Source organism: Jaculus jaculus, chromosome 9, assembly GCF_020740685.1.
Source record: "Jaculus jaculus isolate mJacJac1 chromosome 9, mJacJac1.mat.Y.cur, whole genome shotgun sequence".
Classification (NCBI taxonomy): Eukaryota; Metazoa; Chordata; class Mammalia; order Rodentia; family Dipodidae; genus Jaculus; species Jaculus jaculus.
This window is the reverse complement of record NC_059110.1, coordinates 71912384-71933380: the sequence shown is the minus strand read 5'-3', so window position 1 is coordinate 71933380 and position 20997 is coordinate 71912384. Positions and strand designations below refer to the sequence as shown.

The window sequence follows — 20997 nt, the reverse complement described above, 5'->3', positions numbered from 1 at the left end:
TAGGGGTAGGAGGATTATTGTGAGCTTGAGGCCAGCCTGAGACTACACAGTGAATTCCAGGTCAACCTGCGCTACAGCAAGACTCTACCTCAAAAAAAAAAAAAAAAAAAGTGTGAGAGAATAGGAAGTTATTGTTTAATGGGCACAGACATTTTTAAAAGATTTATTTATTTATTTATTATTATTTTGGCCCTCTCATTCTAACACAGGCTGACATGGAATTCAGTATGTAGTTTCAGTGTGGCCTCGAACTCATGGTGCTCCTCCTACCTCTGTTTCTAAAGTGCTGGGATTAGTTTTTGGTGTTTTTTGTTTGTTTGTTTTTACTTTTTGTTTTTTGAGGTACGGTCTCACTCTAGCTCAGGCTGACCTGCAATTTATTCTGTAGTCTCGGGGTGGCCTTGAACTCTCTATGATCCCTCTACCTCTGCCTCCCTAGTGCTGGGATTAAAGGCATGTGCCACCATGCCTGGCTATTTATTTATTTAAGAGAAAAGAGAGAAAGAGAGGCAGATAAAGAGAGAGAAAGAGTGGACATGCTAGGGCCTGTAGTCACTGCAAACAAACTCCAGAGGCATGCACTACCTTGTGCTTCTGGCTTTATGTAGGTACTGGGGAACCAAACCTGAGTCCTTGGGCTTTGCTGGCAAGCACCTTAACCACTAAGCCATCTCTCCAGCCCCAATACAGAATTTTTTTTTAAGTTTATTTGAGAGAGGGAAAGAGGCAGAGTGAGAGAGAGAGAGAGAAAGAGAGAGAATGGGTATGCCAGGGCTTCCAGCCACTGCAAACGAACTCCATATGCATGTGCCACCTTGTGCATTTAGCTTATGTGGGTCAAAGGGGAATTGAACAAGGTTCTTTGGCTTTGCAGGCAAGCACCTTAACTTCTAAGCTATGTCTCCAGACGCCAATACAGAATTTTTTGAAGTGATTAAAAAGTTTCAGAAAAGGATATGGATGGTTGCACAACATGACATTAAATTTTATGCTAACATGCTTGAAATCATGATTTACCACAAAAATATCAAGAAACTTTCATTAATAGTCAATTAACTAAGCAAACACACTCACAATCCTAGCTCTCATTTATCGAGCACTTTCTGCATACCAGGAACTTTACCAGCGTTATCTATCCCTGTACAACCTTATAAGGGAGATGTCACTATTACCCACACATTATATATAAACACTCTGAAATGCTTAAAACATCATAAAAAGTGGAAAACAAAGTGAGTGCAAGGAGGCCAGATGACTTAAGAGTTGGAGTTTGTCCCTCTTGGGACTTGGGACTTGGGACTATGCCTGAGAGACGGGGAGGAGCCAAGGACAATCAAGATAAAACTTGGAGCCGGGCATGGTGGTGCACACCTTTAATCCCAGCACTTGAGAGGCAGAGGTAGGAGGATCACCATGAGTTCAAGGACACCCTGAGAATACATAGTGAATTCCAGGTCAGCCTGAACTAGAGTGAGACCCTACCTTGAAAAACAAACAAAAAAAGATAAAACGTGGAGTTATGGAGAGCTGGCTTAGCAGTTAAGGCGCTTGCCTGCAAAGCCTAAAGACCCATGTTAGATCTCCCTCCAGATCCCACATAAGCCAGACACACAAAGGTGAGGCAAGCACAAGGTCGCACATGTCCACTAGGTAGTGCTGGAGTTTTATTGCAGTAGCCCAGGCTCTGGTGTGCCAAGTCTCTCTCTCTCTCTAATAAAAATAAATAAATAATAAATTAAAAAGATAGAGTTGGAGCTGGGCATGGTGGCACACATCTTTAATCCCAGTACTTGGAAGGCAGAGGTAGGAGGATCACTGAGAGTTCGAGGCCTCCCTGAGACTACATAGTGAATTCCAAGTCAGCCCGAGCTACAGTGAGACCCTACCTTAAACTCCCCCCCCCCAAAAAAAAACCCAAAGATAAAACTTGGCTATCAGATACTTTTACACTAATTGAGTATCACAAACATCAGGTTTTGTCTTATGTCAAGATCTGTCAATTATTTCCATCATGAATCCCATGGCCATCTTACATGGGTCCAAATAACACCTTGGTCTTTAATATTCCTGTTTAGTCATTAAATTTTGATGCATGGGTTTTAATTTTTAATACTGAGCACATTCCACATTTTAGGTCAAGGAGCATGAAGCCATTATGCAATTAATGAGTTTCCTTGTTATACACAATACAGAAAACAGTGGTTTATTTTACTGGGCAAACATAACAATACACACAGAGAACTTCTAAAACATTTTTTAGAAATATTTTTGTTTATTTATTTGAAAGTGACAGACAGAAAGAGGCAGATAGAGAGAGAGAATGGACGCGCCAGGGCCTCCAGCCACTGCAAATGAACTCCAGATGCATGCGCCCCCTTTTGCATCTGGCTAACGTGGGACCTGGGGAATCGAGCCTCGAACCAGGGTCCTTAGGCTTCACAGGCAAGTGCTTAACCACTGAGCCATCTCTCCAGCCCCTTTTAAAACATTTTATGGCATGTGGGAAAACATAATGTTTATGTAAAGAAAATTTTAATAAGTGGAAGAGTAAGAAATAAAACTTTTGGAAAAGCCAGAAAGAATATGATTGGGTCAACACATAGTTACTTTGGGTTTCACAGGGGGTCATTGTGGGATAGGGACAGGTGGATACCTACAGGCAGCAATGAAGTATTGTAATATGAGGAAGTCCAGACTGACCTCACGGGGCCCATATATCTTTCCTGTAGACTCATCACAGTGCCTGGGGTGTTACCATTCCAACTTTCTGGGGTGTTTCAAAGACTAATCATGTTTATAGTTCTGCCTTGAAGATTACAAAGCACTTCTGGGAACACTTTTCAACTAATCCCTCGGGGCAGAGGCTCTAACCAGTTGATCAAGATTGACTGCTGGGTCTGTTATGAAGAGGCAGTAGGAATGTTAAGAACTTGGGTTTTTCAGTTAAAACCCTACTTTTGTCCCATACTGCCATGACCTGGGGTAAGTTGTCTTCTGGAAGTTTCAGTATCTTCTTTGATAAAATAAAGATAATGCTATTTACCTTCAAGGGTGGATGTCAGGTGGAAACCATAACAGAGAGTGTGTGCAAGGACAACCAGGTCACGGAATGCAGCCCTTGGCTCTTAGTGGAGCATCGTCCTGGGCTCCTGAGCATCTGCTCCTAGCAGAGGGGAGAAAGGGGTGTGTTTGGTGGCTACACCCCATTCTCTTGCAAACCATGAGCTGTAAGGAACTTCCAAGGCCAGAGCTACACCCCACTAACACCCACCTCCACCCACATAAACCAATGTCTACTCAAGTTTGATGTCCTGAGTTTCAGAATTGGGCTTGGGAGATAGGAGAGGAGACCCAAGGAAGGGTTCCAGAAGAATTCAGCAGCTACTGAATTCCGCCTGTTTTCTATCTCCAGGAAGTGGTGATACCATGAGGCATAAGCACGTTGTGCGGTTTCCTCTGCAGGGCGAGAGCAGGGATGTCAGAGACAGGGAGCAGCCCCCGCAGGTCAGCTAGAAAAGAAAAGTGCCCAGTTGGAAGCCTGCTGAGAAAGGACCGCTGCTTCCAGAGGCTGCGGGCCTGGGCTGGATCTAGTTTTCTTTACATGAAAAGCAAAAGAAACCAACATTTTTTTTTTTTTTCAGAACTGTGAATGTTTCAAAGTCTTTTTAAAAACATTTCAATTATTTGTAAAGAGAGAGAAACACAGGGAAAGAAAGGAGAGAGAGAGTATAGGTGCTCCAGGGTCTCCACTGCAAACGAATTCCAGACACATGCACTACTCTGGGCATCTGGCTGATGTGGGTACTGGAGAACTAAGCGCAGGTTGTTAGGCTTGGCAAGCAAGCACTATAACTGCTGAGCCATTTCTCCAGCCCAGGACTGTGACTTTTCTTGGCACATAGAAATGTCCCTTTCAGCCACTCGTCCTCCTTTCTTGCTTCCAATGAATTAACACTACCTCTCCTTTATTTATTTATTTTTTATTTTTTTGGTTTTTTGAGGTAGGGTCTCACTCTGGTCCAGGCTGACCTGGAATTAACTCTGTCATCTCAGGGTGGCCTTGAACTCATGGCGATCCTCCTACCTCTGCCTCCCGAGTGCTGGGATTAAAGGCGTGAGCCACCACGCCCAGCTACCTCTCCTTTATTTTTAACATATTTTATTTTGTTTATTTGAGAGACAAAGAGAAAAAAAGAAGCAGAGGGAGAGGCAGATAGAGAGAATGGGCATGTCAGGGCCTCCAGCTGCTGTAAACAAACTCCAGATACATGTGCTACCTTGTGCATCTGGCTTATGCGGGTCCTGGAGAAGGAAATCTAGGTCCTTTGGCTTTGCAGACAATTGCCTTTAGTGCTAAGCCATCTCTCCAGCCCACCACCTCTCCTTTAGAATAGCTCTTAGGGCTGGAGAGATGGCTTACTGATTAGGGCACTTGCCAGTAAAGCCTAAGGACCTAGGTTTGAATCCCCAGTACCCACATAAGCCAGATGTACAAGGAGGCACATGTGTCCGGAGTTCATTTGCGGTGGCTGGAGGCCCAGGCACACCCATTCTCTCTCTGTCTTTCTCAAATAAATAAGTAAGATAGAATGGCTTTTAACCTAGAGGTCCCAAGCCTGGCATGGCATAATCTGTGGCGATGTGTTCATTTTATAAAGTCCGAGATATTCAGGCACCAACCCTTCAGAGGCTGTAATTTGCAAGCAGAGTAGAGATCCAGACAGATCCCTCTCATGCAGGTCTCAGCTTCCCATTCTCGGTGTGAGGATTGGTTTGGTTTGGTTTGCTTGCGGCTTTTGCAGTACTGGGGACCAAATATGGGGCCTTGCACATGCCCTGAGCTGCACGCCAGCCCAACCATGTGTGCATGTGGGAAAGTTGCTCATCTCCTCTGTATTTTGCTATCTACATCTATAAATTTAGGGTAAAAACAGGAACCTGGCCCAGTCTCAAAGTCGTTTGTAGGGTGAAGTGAGCTACTGTCATGAAGCACAGTGAGGGTCTAACATTTGATATTTTTACAAAGACTGAAGATCAGGGGCCATAGACCAGCTGGAGTATCAATCACTTTGCTGCAAAGCTATTTCCAATTAGCTTTCAATCAATGGTCTGAATATAATTTTAGAAGTAGAAAGTGGAGATACAGCAACATCAAAGGATAATTTTTGGCAAGTGCTTAGTCACTGATAAGAAAGATAAGAATTAAGAGTCATTACCATTTGATCCATGCTTATATGGCTACATTTATAAAACACTGGACCATGTTCAAGGTAAACCATTTACGTCAAGAAGTAAAAAGTTTAAAGAAAGAAAAGGTCAAAAGAGTAGAAGGAAAACATGAAATTATAGCATATCACATGAGAATTATAAATTGCCAGTTGGGCATGGTGGCTTCACTTATAATCCCAACACTTAAGAGTCTGAGGCAGGAGGACTGCTATGAGTTGACAGCCAACAAAAGTACATACATAATTACAGGTAGGCCAGGATTAAAGTGTGACATTCTGCCAGAGCTGCTGTCATTATGGATAATCGGGAGGATTGTGTACATGGTCCAGCAGTGTTTGGATAAATGCGAAATGAACATACAACAGACAAAATATGATTTAATGGAGGGTCAGGAGATGTGTTGGAGAGCTTTCTCCTGACTGTACTCACAGCTTTTATTCAGATTCAGAAAGTCAAAGCTATGGGGAGTCTGAGCATAAGACAGATCATGAATTTGTACCAGGTCAGATCAGATTTGTTTATATTTATCAGGAAATCTTTGGAGAAGCTGTTGAGTTTCTGGTCTTCAAGGCTCCACTCAAGGTGCATAGTTTTCCATGTTGCCAGGCTTAGTGTGTGCAAAGATTAGACTTTTGCCAATTAGCTTGACCTTCACAGAGCTGCTTTTGATATTACCTGATTTACAGTACCTTTTTGTCTTTTTCTTCTGTCCTTCTTGGGGGCAGGGATTCACTCAGGCCCAGGCTGACCTAGAACCCACTGCAGACAAGGAATCTCAGCCTCCCAGTCTATAGGATTAAGGGTGTGGATCAACATACACCCTTAGGGACTGTGGAGTTGCTAGATTATCTGCTTGTTTTAATCCCCATTCTTGCATATGTACTCTGTGCTGGTTTTGATTGTGTATATTACTCAGGTAAATACTAGAATTCACCATATTTTGCTCCTCCCACCCTACTAGAACACTTTCATAGCAGGCAAACTCAACACCTAGGGTCACTTCTGCTGTTATTCTGGGAGTAATATAAGAGCCACACCTGGCACCTTATGCTCCTACCCTGAAGATAATAGTCTGATGTACATGTCTAAAAATATATCAGATAATTAGAAAAACCAAGCAAAAAAAAAAAAATAGAAAGAAAAGAAGAAAGAAAGGAAGAAATTAGAGGGCTGAAGAGATGGCTTAGTAGTTAAGGTGCTAGCCTGGGAAGCCTAAGGACCCAGGTTTGATTCCCCATGACCCACATTAAGCTAGATACACAGGGTGGCATATGCATCTGGAGTTCATTTGCAGTGGCTAGAGGCCCTGGTATGCCATTCTTTCTCTAGCTCTCTTCATGTGCCCTCTGGTTTTTGTTTTTTTTTTTTCAATCTCTCTCTCTTTCAAATAAATAAATAAAGTATTTTTTAAAAAGAAATTATGGGGGCAGGAGAGATGGCTTAGTGGTTAAAGTGTTTGCCTGCCAAACCCAAAAGAATCTGGTTCAATTCTCAAGGACCCACATAAGCCAGATGCACAAGGGGGCACATGCATCTGGAATTCATTTTCAGTGGCTAGAGGCCCTGGCATGCCCATTCTCTCCACCCCCTCTCTGCCTCTTTCTCTCTTTCTCAAATAAATAAATAAAATAAATTACAACAGTTGCAAGTAAACCACTTAATGCTTAGTGGTTAAGGTCTTTGCCTGCAATGCCAAAGGATGCTGGTTCAATTCTCCAAGACCCACGTTAGCCAGATGTACAAGTTGGCACATGCATCTGGAGTTTGTTTGCAGTGACTGGAGGCCCTGGCATGCCCATTCTCTCTCTTGCTCTCTGCCTCTCTCTCTCTCTCTCTCTCTCTCTCTCTGCCACTCTCAAATAAATAAAAATAAACAAACAAAAAAAAAGAAAAGGGAAGAATTTTACCAAAATTCTTCTATGAAACCAATGTCACCCTGATACCAAAACCAGACAAAGACAGAACAAAATAAAGAAAATTACAGACCAATTTACTTCATAAAAATGAATGCAAAAATTCTCATCAAAATACTGGCAAACAGAATACAAGAATATATCAAAAAAATCATTCACCCTGACCAGTTAGGTTTTATCCCAGAGATGCAGAAATGGTTCAAATGTGCCAACTTGTACAACAGTGGTTTGTCTGTTATGGGGAAACCAGCTGCTCTCTAATTGGACTGGAGGCCCACTCCATGGTAGGGAATACATGCCTGGTACTGAAAACCTAGTCAAAAGCCTATGACCTGGGAAGTCATGAGCCCTAGGGGAGTAATGCCTGCTGGTGTCTGGCTAAATGCATATATTATGCCACCAAACTTCCCTGTAAGCACTTTTCTTAATGTTTATGTTCATATATTAATGCTACTCTCACTTTTGGTTAGAGAAGCTTCTCTTTTTAGATGGCAGTGACCTCTGGGATGACTCAAAAGTCACCATAAACTGGGTATGGTGGCATATACCTTTAATCCTAACACTCAGAAGGCAGGGGTAGGAAGATTGCCATGAGTTTGAGGTCACCCTGAGACTACATAGTGAATTCCAGGTCAGCCTGTGCTAGAGCAAGACCATACCTTCAGAGACTAAAAAAAAAGTAAAATTTAAAAAAAAATAGAAGAGAGGCTAGTTGGAAAGAAGGGATTCAGTGGAGGGGAAATTTGGGAGGGGAGGAAAAGGTGGATGGTGAGAGGTGATTATGACCCTGGTATGTATGGTTTATATATACCGAAGTTGTCAATAAATAACTAAAAATAGGGACTGGGGAAATTGCTCAGTGAGTAAGGGCACTTACCCAGCACCCATATAAAGCTGGATGCAAAATGGCACAGGTATACCAAGTGTGCACCTCCCCCACCTGTGTATACACGCAAACACACACAGATAAATAATTTTGGGAGGGCTGCAGAAATGGCTCAGCAGCTAAAGGCACTTGTTTGCAAAGCCTAATGGCCTAGGTTCAATTCCCCAGTACCCACATAAAGCCAGATGCACAAAGTGACACAGTATCTGTAATTCATTTGCAATGATAGGAGGCCCTGATGTGCCTATTCTCTCTCTCTCTCTCCATCTCTCAAATAAGCAAGTAAAAGATAAATAAATCCATTATAAAATATTTTACATATACAGAACCATTTATGTGGAGTATGAAATGATATACCTCACCTAAGATGTGCAGAGCCAGTGGAGCCTATGAAAGCCAAAGATCCTTCCCAATCTTACCACCTGTATTTATCACTGGGACTGTCATGTCATGCACTTGCTTTCCTTTACAGTGTTTTTTCTTTTCTTCTTTCTTTCTTTCTTTTTTTTTTTTTCCAGGTAGGGTCTCTCTCTCTAGCCCAGGCTGACCTGGAATCCACTCTAGTCACAGGCTAGCCTCAAACTCATAACACTTCTACCTCTGCCTCCTGAGTGCTGGGATTAAATACTGTGTCATCATGCCCAGCTCAATTTTTTTTTTTTTACCAGCTCAATTTTTAATATTTATTTATTGTTGTTTGTTTTTTGAAGTAGGGTCTCACTAGCCCAGGCTAACCTGGAATTTACTATGTTGTCCTAGGCTGGCCTCAAACTCACAGCAATCCTTCTACCTTGCCTCCTGGGTGCTGGGATTAAAGGCGTGTACCACCACACCTGGCTTTACGTTTATTTTTATTTTGGGGTTTTTTTTTTTTTTTTTCTAGGTAGGGTCGCACTCTAGCCCAGGCTGACCTGGAATTCACTGTGTAGTCAGGGTGGCCTTGAACTTGGTGATCCTCCTACCTCTGCTGAGTTCTGGCATTAAAGGCATGCATTATTTTTATTTTTGCCACTCTCATACATGTATACAGTGAATTTTCATTCCACATTCCCTAATTTCCCTTACTGTTCCCCTTCCCACTTCTCACTGGATCTACATCCTACTTTCATGCACTGTTGTTTTTGTTTTGTTTGGCTTTTGACCCATTGAGTTAAATTAGGGTGTTTCACACGATGATGGGCAGGACGTTGTTTACTGGAGAATGGGCATCCCGCCAGTGGTTACCCCACTAAATGACATGCTTCCCCTCACCCAGTAATCATCAGACGCCACTAAGATGAAGAGCCCTCCCTCATCTTTGGCCAAATATTGACAGGTTCAATTTTGTGCGGGTAACCACATCTGCTGCAAATTCATGAGTGTAGGGAATGTGTCATGTTCAAAAGACAGCACAGTAGTCACACTTCCTAACTCCTGCTCTGACATTTTTTATTCCCCCTCTTCCATGAAGTTCCCTGGGCCTTGGAGGCTGTGGTTTAGATGTCATGTTTAGCAAGGCTGAGTATACATCAGACACTTCATCTTGGTGACTTTACTAGCTGTGCATCTCTGTTTTGTTTTTGTTTTGCTTTGTTTTTTGGTTTTTCGAGGTAGGGTCTCACTCTAGCCCAGGCTGACCTGGAATTCACTATGGAGTCTCAGGGTGGCCTCGAACTCACGGTGATCCTCCTACCTCTGCCTCCCGAGTGCTGGGATTAAAGGCGTGCGCCACCACGCCCGGTTAACCTTCACCTTTTGTATAAGGGAGCTTCTGTGTTCCAGGCTGTGAGCAGCATCAATCCATAGAACCATAGCAACATGGCACAGATGGAGGTAAGTAGGGTCTTGCTGAAGCCCAGGCTGCCCTGGAATTAGTCTCAGGTTGGCCTCGAACTCACAGTAATCCTCCAACCTTAGCCTCCCAAGTGCTGGGATTAAAGGCATGCACCACCACACCTGGCCAGCCCAGAATTTTATATGTATCTCCACACGCATAGAGTACTAGCATACACTATTATATTTTGCAGCTTTTGAGCCTTTAGCTAAGGTATTGTTGTAGTCCTCTCCTGCAATGTGCAGAGTGTTTGCTTGCCAATTTTGTGAGCTCCATCCATGTTGATAGTGTAAGCTGAAACTCATTCATGGCTACACTGAGCTCCACTGTGGGAAATTGTGATGGCTCATTCTTGCAAAGTGACATTTGAATTTGTTTCTTTCATCCTTACTCTGTTAATGCTACTATAACAAAGTACTTCAGACTGGGTAACTTATAAACCAGAAATGCATTTCCCCACAGTTCTAAAGGCTAGAAGTTCAAGACTAAGGTACCAGTAGGTTTGGTGGATGTTGCAGTCAGGTTCACATTGCTGGCAGAAAACACCCAACAGACTCGAGGGGAAGCTCCATGATCGCAGGGGAAAATAACAGCATGAGCAGAGGGCGGACATCACTTCCTGGCCAACATCAGATGGACAACAGCAACAGGAGAATGTGACAAACACTGGCCAAGACAAAGTTGGCTGTAACACCCATAAGCCCACACCCAACAATACACTGCCTCCAGGCGGTGTTAATTCCCAAATCTCCATAAACTCGGAACCTAGCATTCAGAACACCTAGGTTGTTTTTTTTTTTTTAAACACTATTTATTTATTTCTTTATTTGACAGAGAAAGAAGGAGAGAGAGAGAGAGAATGGGCGTGCCAGGGCCTCCAGCCACTGCAAATGAACTCCAGACAGGTGTGCCCCCTTGTGCATCTAGCTAACATGGGTCCTGGGGAATCAAACCTGGATCCTTTGGCTTTGCTAGCAAACACCTTAACTGCTAAGCCATCCCTCCAGTCCCAGAACACCTAAGTTTATGGGAGACACCTGAATTAAACCACCACCGTGGTCTACTGATCTCTGTTTCTAAGGTGGAGCCTTGATGTTTGCTGCAGATCCTCCAGAGGGGAGGAATGCTGTTGTCATCGGGTGGCAGAAGGGTCACAAGGTCAAAAAGACCAAACTGCCTCAACCAAGACCTTTCATTATGGTATTCATCTATTCATAGCACAGAGCCTCCACTGCTCAAAAGACTTTTTTTCATTTTTTCAACAACTTTAATTAAGTTTCTAACATGTGAATTTTTTCTCAATTTTTATTAATATTTTCCATGATTATAAAAATTATCCCATGGTAATACCCTCCCTCCCCCTCCATTTTCCCCTTTGAAATTCCATTCTTCATCATATCCCCTCCTCATCTCAATCAGTCTCTCTTTTATTTTGATGTCATGATCTTTTCCTCCTCTTATGATGGTCTTGTGTAGGTAGTGTCAGGCATGATGAGGTCATGGATATGGAGGCCATTTTGTGTCTGGAGGAGCACTAACATGTGAATTTTTGAGAACACTTTCAGACCATAGCAACTTCTTTGCATTTGGTTTAGTGCTGTTTTACATGTACAATATATAAGCACACCTGCTAGGCTTGCAAAAATGCTCAATCTTGAGGCTGGAGAGATGGTTTAGCAGTTAAGGCACTTGTCTACAAAGCCAAAGGACCCAGGTTTGATTCCCCAGGACCCACATAACCCAGATGCACAAGGTGGCACATGTGTCTGGAGTTTGTTTGCAGTGGCTGGAGGCCCTAGTATGCACATTCTCAATCTGTAATCAATAAATACATACTTGTAAAAAGAAAAAAGGGCTGAATCTTGCCAGGCATGGTGGTACACATCTTTAACCTGTGAGTTTGAGGCCAGCCTGAACCTACATAGTAAATTCCAGGTCAGCCTGGGCTAGAGCAAGACCCTACCTAGAAAAACCAGAAAAAAAAAAAAAAAAAAAAAAAAAAAAAAAAAAAGCTGAATCTTGGTACACACCAGAATCAGTTTTACTAGAGAATATGAAATTGTTCAGTTTGTAACTCCTGGCTACCTGGCTCGTACTTGTGATCTCAGAACTCATAAGGCTGAAACAGTCAGATCATTGTAAGTCAAGGCCAGCCTATTCTACATAGTGAGTTTTTATTTTATTTTATTTATTTATTTTCATGTAAGTGGGACACACTAGGGTCTCTTGCCATTGCAAAGGCACTCTAGACCCAGATGCGTGCACACTTTGTGTCTGGCTTTACGTGGAGTATTAAGAAACTGAACCCTGACTGACAGGCATTGTACACAAGAGCCTTTGACCACTGACTCATTTCCACAGCCCTTACTTAGTGAGCTTGAGGTGGGCCTGAGCTGCAGAGTAAGAACTTCTTTCAAAAAATAAAAGTTTAAAAAATTTACAGGGCTGGAGAGATGGCTTAGCAGTTAAGCGCTTGCCTCTGAAGCCTAAGGACCCCGGTTCAAGGTTTGATTCCCCAGGACCCACACTAGCCAGATGCATAAGGGGGCGCACACATCTGGAGTTTGTTTGCAGTGGCTGGAGGCCCTGGGGCACCCATTCTCTCTCTCTCTCTCTCTGTCTCTCTCTCTCTCTCTCTGTGTGCCTCTTTCTTTCTCTGTCGCTGTCAAATAAATAATTTTTAAAAATTTACATTCTCACTAGCCCTGAAAGATAGTTGTTGTTGTTTTTGTTTGTTTGTTTGTTTGTTTGTTTTTTCAAGTTAGGGTTTCACTCTAGCCCAGGCTAGCCTGGAATTTACTATGTAGTCTCAGGGTGGCCTCAAACTCATGGTGATCCTCCTACCTCTACCTCCTGAGTGCTGGGGCTAAAGGTGTGCACCACTACACCTGGCTAAAAGATAGTTTTTGTTATCTTACCAGATACAGTTTTGGGGGTAGGTGTTTGAGGCAGGGTCTCACTCTAGTCCAGGCAGACCTGGAATTCACTATGTAGTCTCAGGGTGGCCTTGAACTCACAGCAATCCTCCTACCTCTGCCTCCAGAGTGCTGGGATTAAAGGTGTGTGCCACCATGCCTGGCTATCCCAAATACAATTTTTAGTGGTTATTTAAGGTAGTGTCTAGCTCTAGCCCAGGATGTATTCTCTCTCAGGGAGTGGGCCTCCATCCAATTAGAGGGCAGTTGGTTTCCATCATGACAGACATGCCACTATTGCATCCGTTGGCTCATTTGGCCTGGCTGGCCAAAAATAAGGTTTGCAGTGCTCACTGTTGAGTATCTTCACTGTATTTTCTCTTTCTCCCATTGAACTGCATGCAGAATGGCTTCTTCCAGCTTTCTGTCAGCTGGTCTACATGGAAGAGGTTATCAGCTCAGTTCCAGCAGGATTTCTCAGTGGCCTTGAAGGCCAAGTATGTGGAGTCTTCAGCAATAGGGTCTTACCATCTATTCCTGGTAGAAAACCAAGGGGCTTGGGAATGGCCTATAATGTTTTGGGGGCATCAGGGACCTCACTGGCCAACAACTCACTGGAAGGTATCCCATCCCTGGCACTGAAAATTTTCTAGCAACAATCTATGGCTCCTGAGTATTCCATTGTCCAAAAAAGTAGGATTCCATATGATTTATTTATATCTCTTAGATTTTGATTAGCCCTCCCCGCATCTTTCCTTTACTCAATCTCTTCCCCTGACCTCACTTTGGGCCTTTTCACCCCATTAGTCTATTCTACTTATATATATACAATACCATCCTATTAAGTACCTCCCTCCCTTTCTTTCTCTTCCCTTTATATTTCTTTTCTAGTCTACTGGCCTTTGCTATTGAGTTTTCTTCCTACTCACACAGAAGTCCAATTATCTGTAGCTAGGATCCACATATGAGAGAGAACATGTGATGCTTGGCTTTCTGGGCCTGGGTTACCTCACTTAGTATAATCCTTTCCAGATCCATCCATTTTACTGCAAATTTCATAACTTCATTTTTCCTTACCGCTGAGTAGAACTCCATTGTATAAATGTGCCATATCTTCATTATCCATTCATCAGTTGAGGAACATCTAGGCTGGTTCCATTTCCCAGCTATTGTGAATTCAGCAGTAATAAACATGGTTGAGCAAGTATTTCTAAGGTAGTGAGATGAGTCCTTAGGATATATGCCTAGGAGTGATATAGCTGTCATATGGTAGATCAATTTTTAACTGTTTTAGGAACCTCCACACTGATTTCCACAATGGCTAGACCAGATTATATTCCCACCAATAGTTTAGAAGGGTTCCTCTTTTTCCACATCCTCACCAGCATTTATGGTCATTTATTTTCATGATGGTAGCCAATCTGACAGGAGTGAGATGGAATCTCAATGTAGTTTTAATCTGCATTTCCCTGATGACTAGGGATGTAGAACATCTTTTAGATGCTTATATGCCATCCATATTTCTTCTTTTGAGAATTCTCTATTTAGTTCCATAGCCCATTTTTTTAAAAAAAACTTTTTATTATCAATTTCCATAAATATAAATAATATACCATGATCATAATCCCCTCTCCCACCCTCTTTTTCCTCCCTCCCTAATTTTCCCTCACTGAATTCCTTCTTCTTTCTAACTAGTTTCTCTTCTATTTTGGTGTCATCATTTTTTTTCTCTTCTATTATGCAGGTCTTATGTAGGTTGCATCAACTAAGCCACTGTGAGCTCATGCCTGCCAAGCCACTTTGTATCTGAAAGACAGTGTTGTAAGCACTCCTCCCATTTCTTTGGCTCTTATTCTTTCTGCCACCTCTTCTACAATGGTCCCTGAGCATTGGAGGTTTTGATAGAGATATCTTATTTAGTCCTAAACACTCTACTGTCACTTCTTAGCACTTTGGTGAGTTTTGAGTCACCCCAGTGGTCACTACCATTTGAAAAGAGAAGGTTTTCTCACCAAAAGTGAGAGGAGCATTAACTTATGGGCACAAATGTAAGTATTTAGAGGGTAGTTTGGTGGGCATAATATATCCATTTAGCCAGACTACCTAGGGATTATGACAAGCAGTTGGTTTCCTCTATAATGGAAATGCCACCTTTGCACCAGTTGGTATATTAGGCTTGGATGTCAGCCATAAAGCTTGTAGGGTCCACTTCTGGTTAACACTGTAATGACTTTTCACCCCCGACAGGCTGCATACCTCTTTCCAGCATCCTGACACTTAGTCAATAGGGAGGAAGACTCCACCTCAGCTGATCCATAGCCCATTTTTTAATTGGCTTTTTGATTTCTTATTATTTAATTTTTTGAGCTCTTTGTATATACTAGATATTAATCCTCTATCAGATGTATAGCTGGCAAAGATTTTTTCCCATTCTGTAGGATACCTCTTTGCTTTATTCACTGTGTCCTTTGTTGTACAAAATCTTTGTAATTTCATGAGGTCCCAGTGGTTAATCTGTGGTTTTATTGCCTGACCAAGTGGGGTTATATTCAGAAAGTCTTTGCCAAGACCAATATGTTGAAGGGTTTCCCCTACTTTTTCCTCTAGCAGTTTCAGAGTTTCAGGTTGATGTTAAGGTCTTTAATCCATTTGGACTGAATTCTTGCGCATGGAGAGAGAGAAGAATCTATTTTCATCCTTCTACAGATACCTATCCAGTTTCCCAGCACCATTTGCTGAAGAGGCTGTCTTTTCTCCCATCAGTATTTTTGGCATTTTTATCGAATATCAGGTGGCTATAGCTACCTGGACTTACATCTGGGACCTCTATTCTGTTCCATTGATCTACATTTCTGCTTTTGTGCAAGTACCATGCTGCTTTTGTTACTATGGCTGTGTAGTATAGGTTAAAATCAGGTATGGTGACACCTCCCACTTTATTTTTTGTTACTCAGTATTATTTTAGATATTCGAGGTTTTTTTGTGATTCCAAATGAATTTTTGGATTGATTTTTCTATTTTCATGAAGAATGCCATTGGAATTTTGATAGGGATTGCATTAAATGTGTATATTGCTTTTGGTAAGATTGCCATTTTCACAATATTGATTCTAATGATCCAGGAACAAGGGATGTTTTTCCATTTCCTAGTGTCTTCTGCAATTTCTCGCTTGAGTGTTTAAAAAAGTTTTCATTGTACAGGTCCTTTACTTCATTGGTTAGGTTTATTCCAAAGTACTTTATTTTCTTTGATGCAATTGTGAATGATAGTGATTCTCTGATTTCATCCTCTGTGTGTTTGTTGTTAGCATATAGGAAGGGTAATTTCTGTGTATTCATTTTGTATCCTGCTACATGGCTGTATGTGTTTATCACCTCTAACAGTTTGCTGGTAGAGTCCTTTGTATATAGAATCATGTCATCTGCAAATAATGATAACTTGATCTCTTCCTTTCCAATTTGTATCCCTTTTATGTGTGTCTCTTGCCTTATTGCTATGGCTAAGACTTCCAGTAAATAAAAGTGGGGACAGTGGACACCCTTGTCTTGTTCCTGATTTTAGTGGAAAAGCTTCCAATTTTTCCCCATTTAATAATATGTTGGCTGTAGGCTTGTCATAAATAGCCTTTATTATATTGAGATATGTTCCTTCTGTTCCCAGTTTCTGTAGGACTTTTATCATGAAGGGAATTTGGATTTTGTCAAATGCTCCTTCTGTGTCTAAAGAGATGATCATGTGATTTTGGTCCTTCAGTCCATTTATGTAATGTGTTACATTTATCGATTTGCATATGTTGAACCATCCCTGCATCTCTGGGATAAAGCCCACCTGGTCAGGGTGAATGATCTTTCTGATATATTCTTATATTCTGTTTGCCAATATTTTGTTGAGAATTTTTCCATGTTCATGAGGGAGATTGGTCTGTAATTTTCTTTTTCTGTTCTATCTTTGCCTGGTTTTGGTATCAGGGTGATGCTGGCTTTGTAGAAGGAGTTTGGTAGGATTCCTTCTTTTTCTATTTTCTGGAAAAGCTCAAGAAGCAATGGTGTTAGTTCTTCCCTGAAGGTCTGGTAAAATTCAGCAGTGAATCCATCTGGGCCTGGGCTTTTTTTATTTTTTTATTTTTTTGTTAACTTTTTATTTATTTTATTTGAGAGAGCCAGAGAGAGAAAGAGGCAGATATATATATAGAGAGAGAGAATGGGCACGCCAGGGCTTCCAGCCACTGCAAACAAACTCCAGACACGTGCACCCCCTTATGCATCTGGCTAACGTGGGTCCTGGGGAATCGAGCCTTGAGCCAGGGTCCTTAAGCTCCACAGGCAAGACTTAACCGTTAAACCATTTCTCCAGCCCCTGGGCTTTTTTTTAGTTGGGAGATTTTGATAACTGCTTGGATTTCCATGCTTGTTATAGGTCTATTTAAGTGATTAATCTCATCTTGATTTATATTAGGTAGGTCACATAAATCAAGGAAATCATCCATTTCTTTCAGATTTTCATACTTAGTGGAGTATAAGTTTTTATAGTATGTCCCTATAATTTTTTTAAATTTTTCTGGTATCTGTTGTGATGTTGCCTTTTTCATTTATAATTTTATTAATTTGTGTCTCTTCTCTCTTTCTTTTGGTCAGATTTGCTAAGAGCTTATCCTTTCAAAGAACCAACTCTTTGTTTCATTGATTCTTTGCATTGTTTTTTTGGTTTCTATGTCATTAATTTCTGCTATAATCTTTATTATTTATTCCTGTCTACTGAGTTTGGGTTTGCCTTGTTCTTCGTTTTCCAAGGCTTTAAAGTGAAACATTAGGTCATTTACTTGTGACCTTTCTAATTCCTTTTTTTTGTTGTTGTTTTTTGTTTTTTGTTTTTTTGAGGTCTCAATCTGGTCCAGGCTGACCTGGAATTAACTCTGTAGTCTCAGGGTGGCCTTGAACTCACAGCGATCCTCCTACCTCTGCCTCCCGAGTGCTGGGATTAAAGGCATGCACCACCACGCCCAGCTCTCTAATTTCTTAATATAGGCACTTAAAGCTATAAATTTACCTCTTATGACCACCTTCATTGTGTCCCAGAGATTTTGGTTTGTTGTGTTCTCATTATTGTGTGACTCTGTAACTTTTTTGATTTCCATCTTGATTTCTTCATTGACCCATTCATCATTTAGTAGTGTGTTGTTTAGTTTCCATGATTTTGTGTATGCTCTATAGCTCTTCTTACTACTGATTTGTAGTTTGATTCCATTGTGGTAAGATAGAATGCAAGGAATTATTTCAAATTTTCTGTATTTTTTAAGATTTGCTTTGTGTTGTAATATATGGTCTGTTCTAGAGAATGTTCCATGTGCTGCTGAAAAGAATGTATATTCTGCAGTATTTGGATGAAATGTCCTGTGTATACCTGTTAGGTCCATTTCTTCTATAACCTCATTTAATCCAGATGCCTCTCTACTTATTTTTTCTTGGGATGACCTATCAATTGATTAGAGTGGGGTTTTGAAGTCACCCACTACCACTGTGTTTGGTGTTATCTGTGACCTTAGTTCTAATAGCATTTGTTTGGTGGAGTTGGGAGCCCCTGTGTTAGGTGCATATATGTTTAGGATTGTAATGTCCTCCTGTTGGAGGGTGCCTTTAATCAATATAAAGTGATCTTCCTTATGTTTCTTAACTAATGTTAGACTGAAGTCTACCTTGTCAGATATTAGGATAACAACCCCTGCTTGTTTTCTAGGTCCATTTTCTTGAAATACCGTTTTCCAACCTTTGACCCTAAGATATTCCATCCTTTATAGAAAGGTAGGTTTCTTGGAGGCAACCAATTGAAGGATCCTGCTTTTTAACTCAGTCTGCAAACCTATGTCTTTCGGTTGGAGCATTGAGGCCATTGATATTAAGAGATATTTTTGAAGGGTGTGTATTTATTTTTGCCATTTTTTTTCTTTTGTAGTTCTTCCAGTGTTAGCTTTGCTCTCTTGTGTTAACTAGTATTTGAGTATTGTTTGTTTTTTCCAGGTTCTTTATATGTGTGTTTTTCTTTTTCTTCAGCATGGAGGATTCTTTCAAGTATTTTCTGTAGAGCTGGTTTTGTCTTCAAATACTCCTTTAGCCTGCTTTTGTTGTGGAATTTCCTTATTTCTCTGCCTATTTGAATGGATAGCTTTGCAGGATAAAGTAACCTTGGTTGACAGTTGTTATCTTTCAGAGCTTGGAATACATTACTCCAAGCCTTCTGCCTTTTAAAGTTTGTGTTGAGTAATCTGCTGTGATCTTGATGGGCTTGCCTTTGTAACTAACTTGATTTTTCACTCTAACTGCTTTCAATATTTTGTCTTTGGTTTGTGTGTTTGGTAGTTTGATTATAATATGGTGAGGAGAGGTTCTTTCCAGGTTTTGTCTGGTTGGTGTTCTAAAGGATTCCTGTATCTGCATTGGTGCCTCTTCCCCAATTTGGGGGAAGTTTTCTTTTACAATTTTGTTGAAGAAGCCTACTACGCCTTTGGAGTGAAATTCTTCTCCTACTATACCCTGAATTCTTATGTTTGATCTTTTCATAGTGTCCCAAATATCTTGAAGTTCCCATTCATACTTTCCTGTTAGTTTTTATTTCTCTTTATTGGACTTTATTAGATCTGCCACCTGGTCTTCTAGCTCAGATATTCTTTCTTCTCCTTCATCCATTCTACTGGTGAGATTTTCTACATAGTTTTATATATCATTAACTGTGTCCTTTATGCTAGTAATTCTGACTGGTTTTTCTTTACTATTTCTATTTCCTTATTTATGTCTATTTTTATTTATTTATTTATTTGAGAGTGACAGACACAGAGAGAAAGACAGGTAGAGAGAGAGAGAGAGAGAATGGGCGCACCAGGGCTTCCAGCCACTGCAAACAAACTCCAGATGTGTGCGCCCCCTTGTGCATCTGGCTAACATGGGACCTGGGGAACCGAGCCTCGAACCGGGGTCCTTAGGCTTCACAGGCAAGCGCTTAACTGCTAAGCCATCTCTCCAGCCCTGTCTATTTTTTTTTAACTGAGCAATCTTATGTGTAATATACACTTTAGGTGCTTGACCTCTAATTCCTGTCATTGTGTAGCTTATTGTAACAGGGGGGGTAAAAAGAAGAAACACTCAGTAGGCTTCTGCTTGGCGTACAGTGGGAGAACGTAGTAGGGTTAGCAGTCCTCAGTGGTGCTGGGTAGCTGGGCTGCAGTCAGACCACAAGTTAGTAGTCAACATCAGATTGGCTTCATCAAGGTCCCAGGATGAGCAGGTAGCCACGAGGCTCTGGAGTAGAGCGCTCAGGCAGAGGGACGCAGTAGGCAGGCCACAGGCAGTGGTGGCTTTACAGCAGTGGGAGGTAAGTGGCAGGGTTAGGTTAATCACACTGAGCCAGGGCCTTGAGCAAGTTAAGGACTCGGGCTTTTCTGTTTGACTGTGCCCACTTTGCTTGAAGGGCAACTGGTGCCTTCTCAGGTGAAAAAGTCTCCCCATTGTCTCCCACAGGCTGTGCCTCATGCCCTTGGGCTTGGGGTGCTGCTGGCCCTGCCACGGGCCCTGGGCTCTGGGATTGGCACAGAGGATGGTGCAGGCTCCAGCTCCGTCACCATTGTTCTGCTGCTCCTGTTGCTGCTGCTGCTGGTCACAAGCCTGGTCCTAGCCTGGCACCGCCTCAGCCGAGATTCAGGAGGCCACTACCACCCAGCTCGCCTGGGTGCCGCACTGTGGGGCCACGCCCGCCGCCTGCTCTGGGCCAGCCCTCCAGGCCGCTGGCTTCAGGCCCACGTGGACCTGGAGTCCCCAGAGCAGCGGGACAATGACCAAGATGGAGAAGACGATTTCGTAATGGTCAGTGGTCTGCAGGAGGCTGAACCCCAGGAAGAGGAGCAGCAGTGCCAAGGAGAAGCCCACATGGAGCAGGTCACGGAAGCACATGGCACAGACAGTGAAGGGGGCTTGGGTCTGGGCTCCCAGGGGCCCACGGATTCAGGGGGCAGTGCGGAGGCCCTGCTGAGTGACCTGCATGCCTTTTCAGGCACTGCAGCCTGGGATGACAGCACTGGAGGAGCAGCGGCCGGCCTTCATGTCACTGCACTGTAGGGGCCAGCTTGGAATCCCGTCCCTGTTCCAGCTTCTCACGACACCTCCTTCTTCCAAGCTGCCATGGTGGAACATAGTTTGCCCTGGATCTGTCATTTTCATCCCACTGCTCCCCTGACAGAGTACCTGATTGCTATCT

The 20997-nt window shown here is 42.3% G+C and overlaps 1 protein-coding gene across 1 annotated transcript; it reads left to right on the top strand.

Moving 5' to 3' along the window:
• The first annotated feature begins 9825 nt into the window (after positions 1 to 9825).
• Positions 9826 to 20858, top strand: LOC123463518 (protein tyrosine phosphatase receptor type C-associated protein-like). Its single transcript, XM_045159520.1, has 2 exons — positions 9826 to 9840; positions 20265 to 20858. The coding sequence occupies exons 1-2, from the start codon at positions 9826 to 9828 to the stop codon at positions 20856 to 20858; spliced, it is 609 nt and encodes a 202-aa protein (XP_045015455.1).
• Positions 20859 to 20997: the final 139 nt, after the last annotated feature.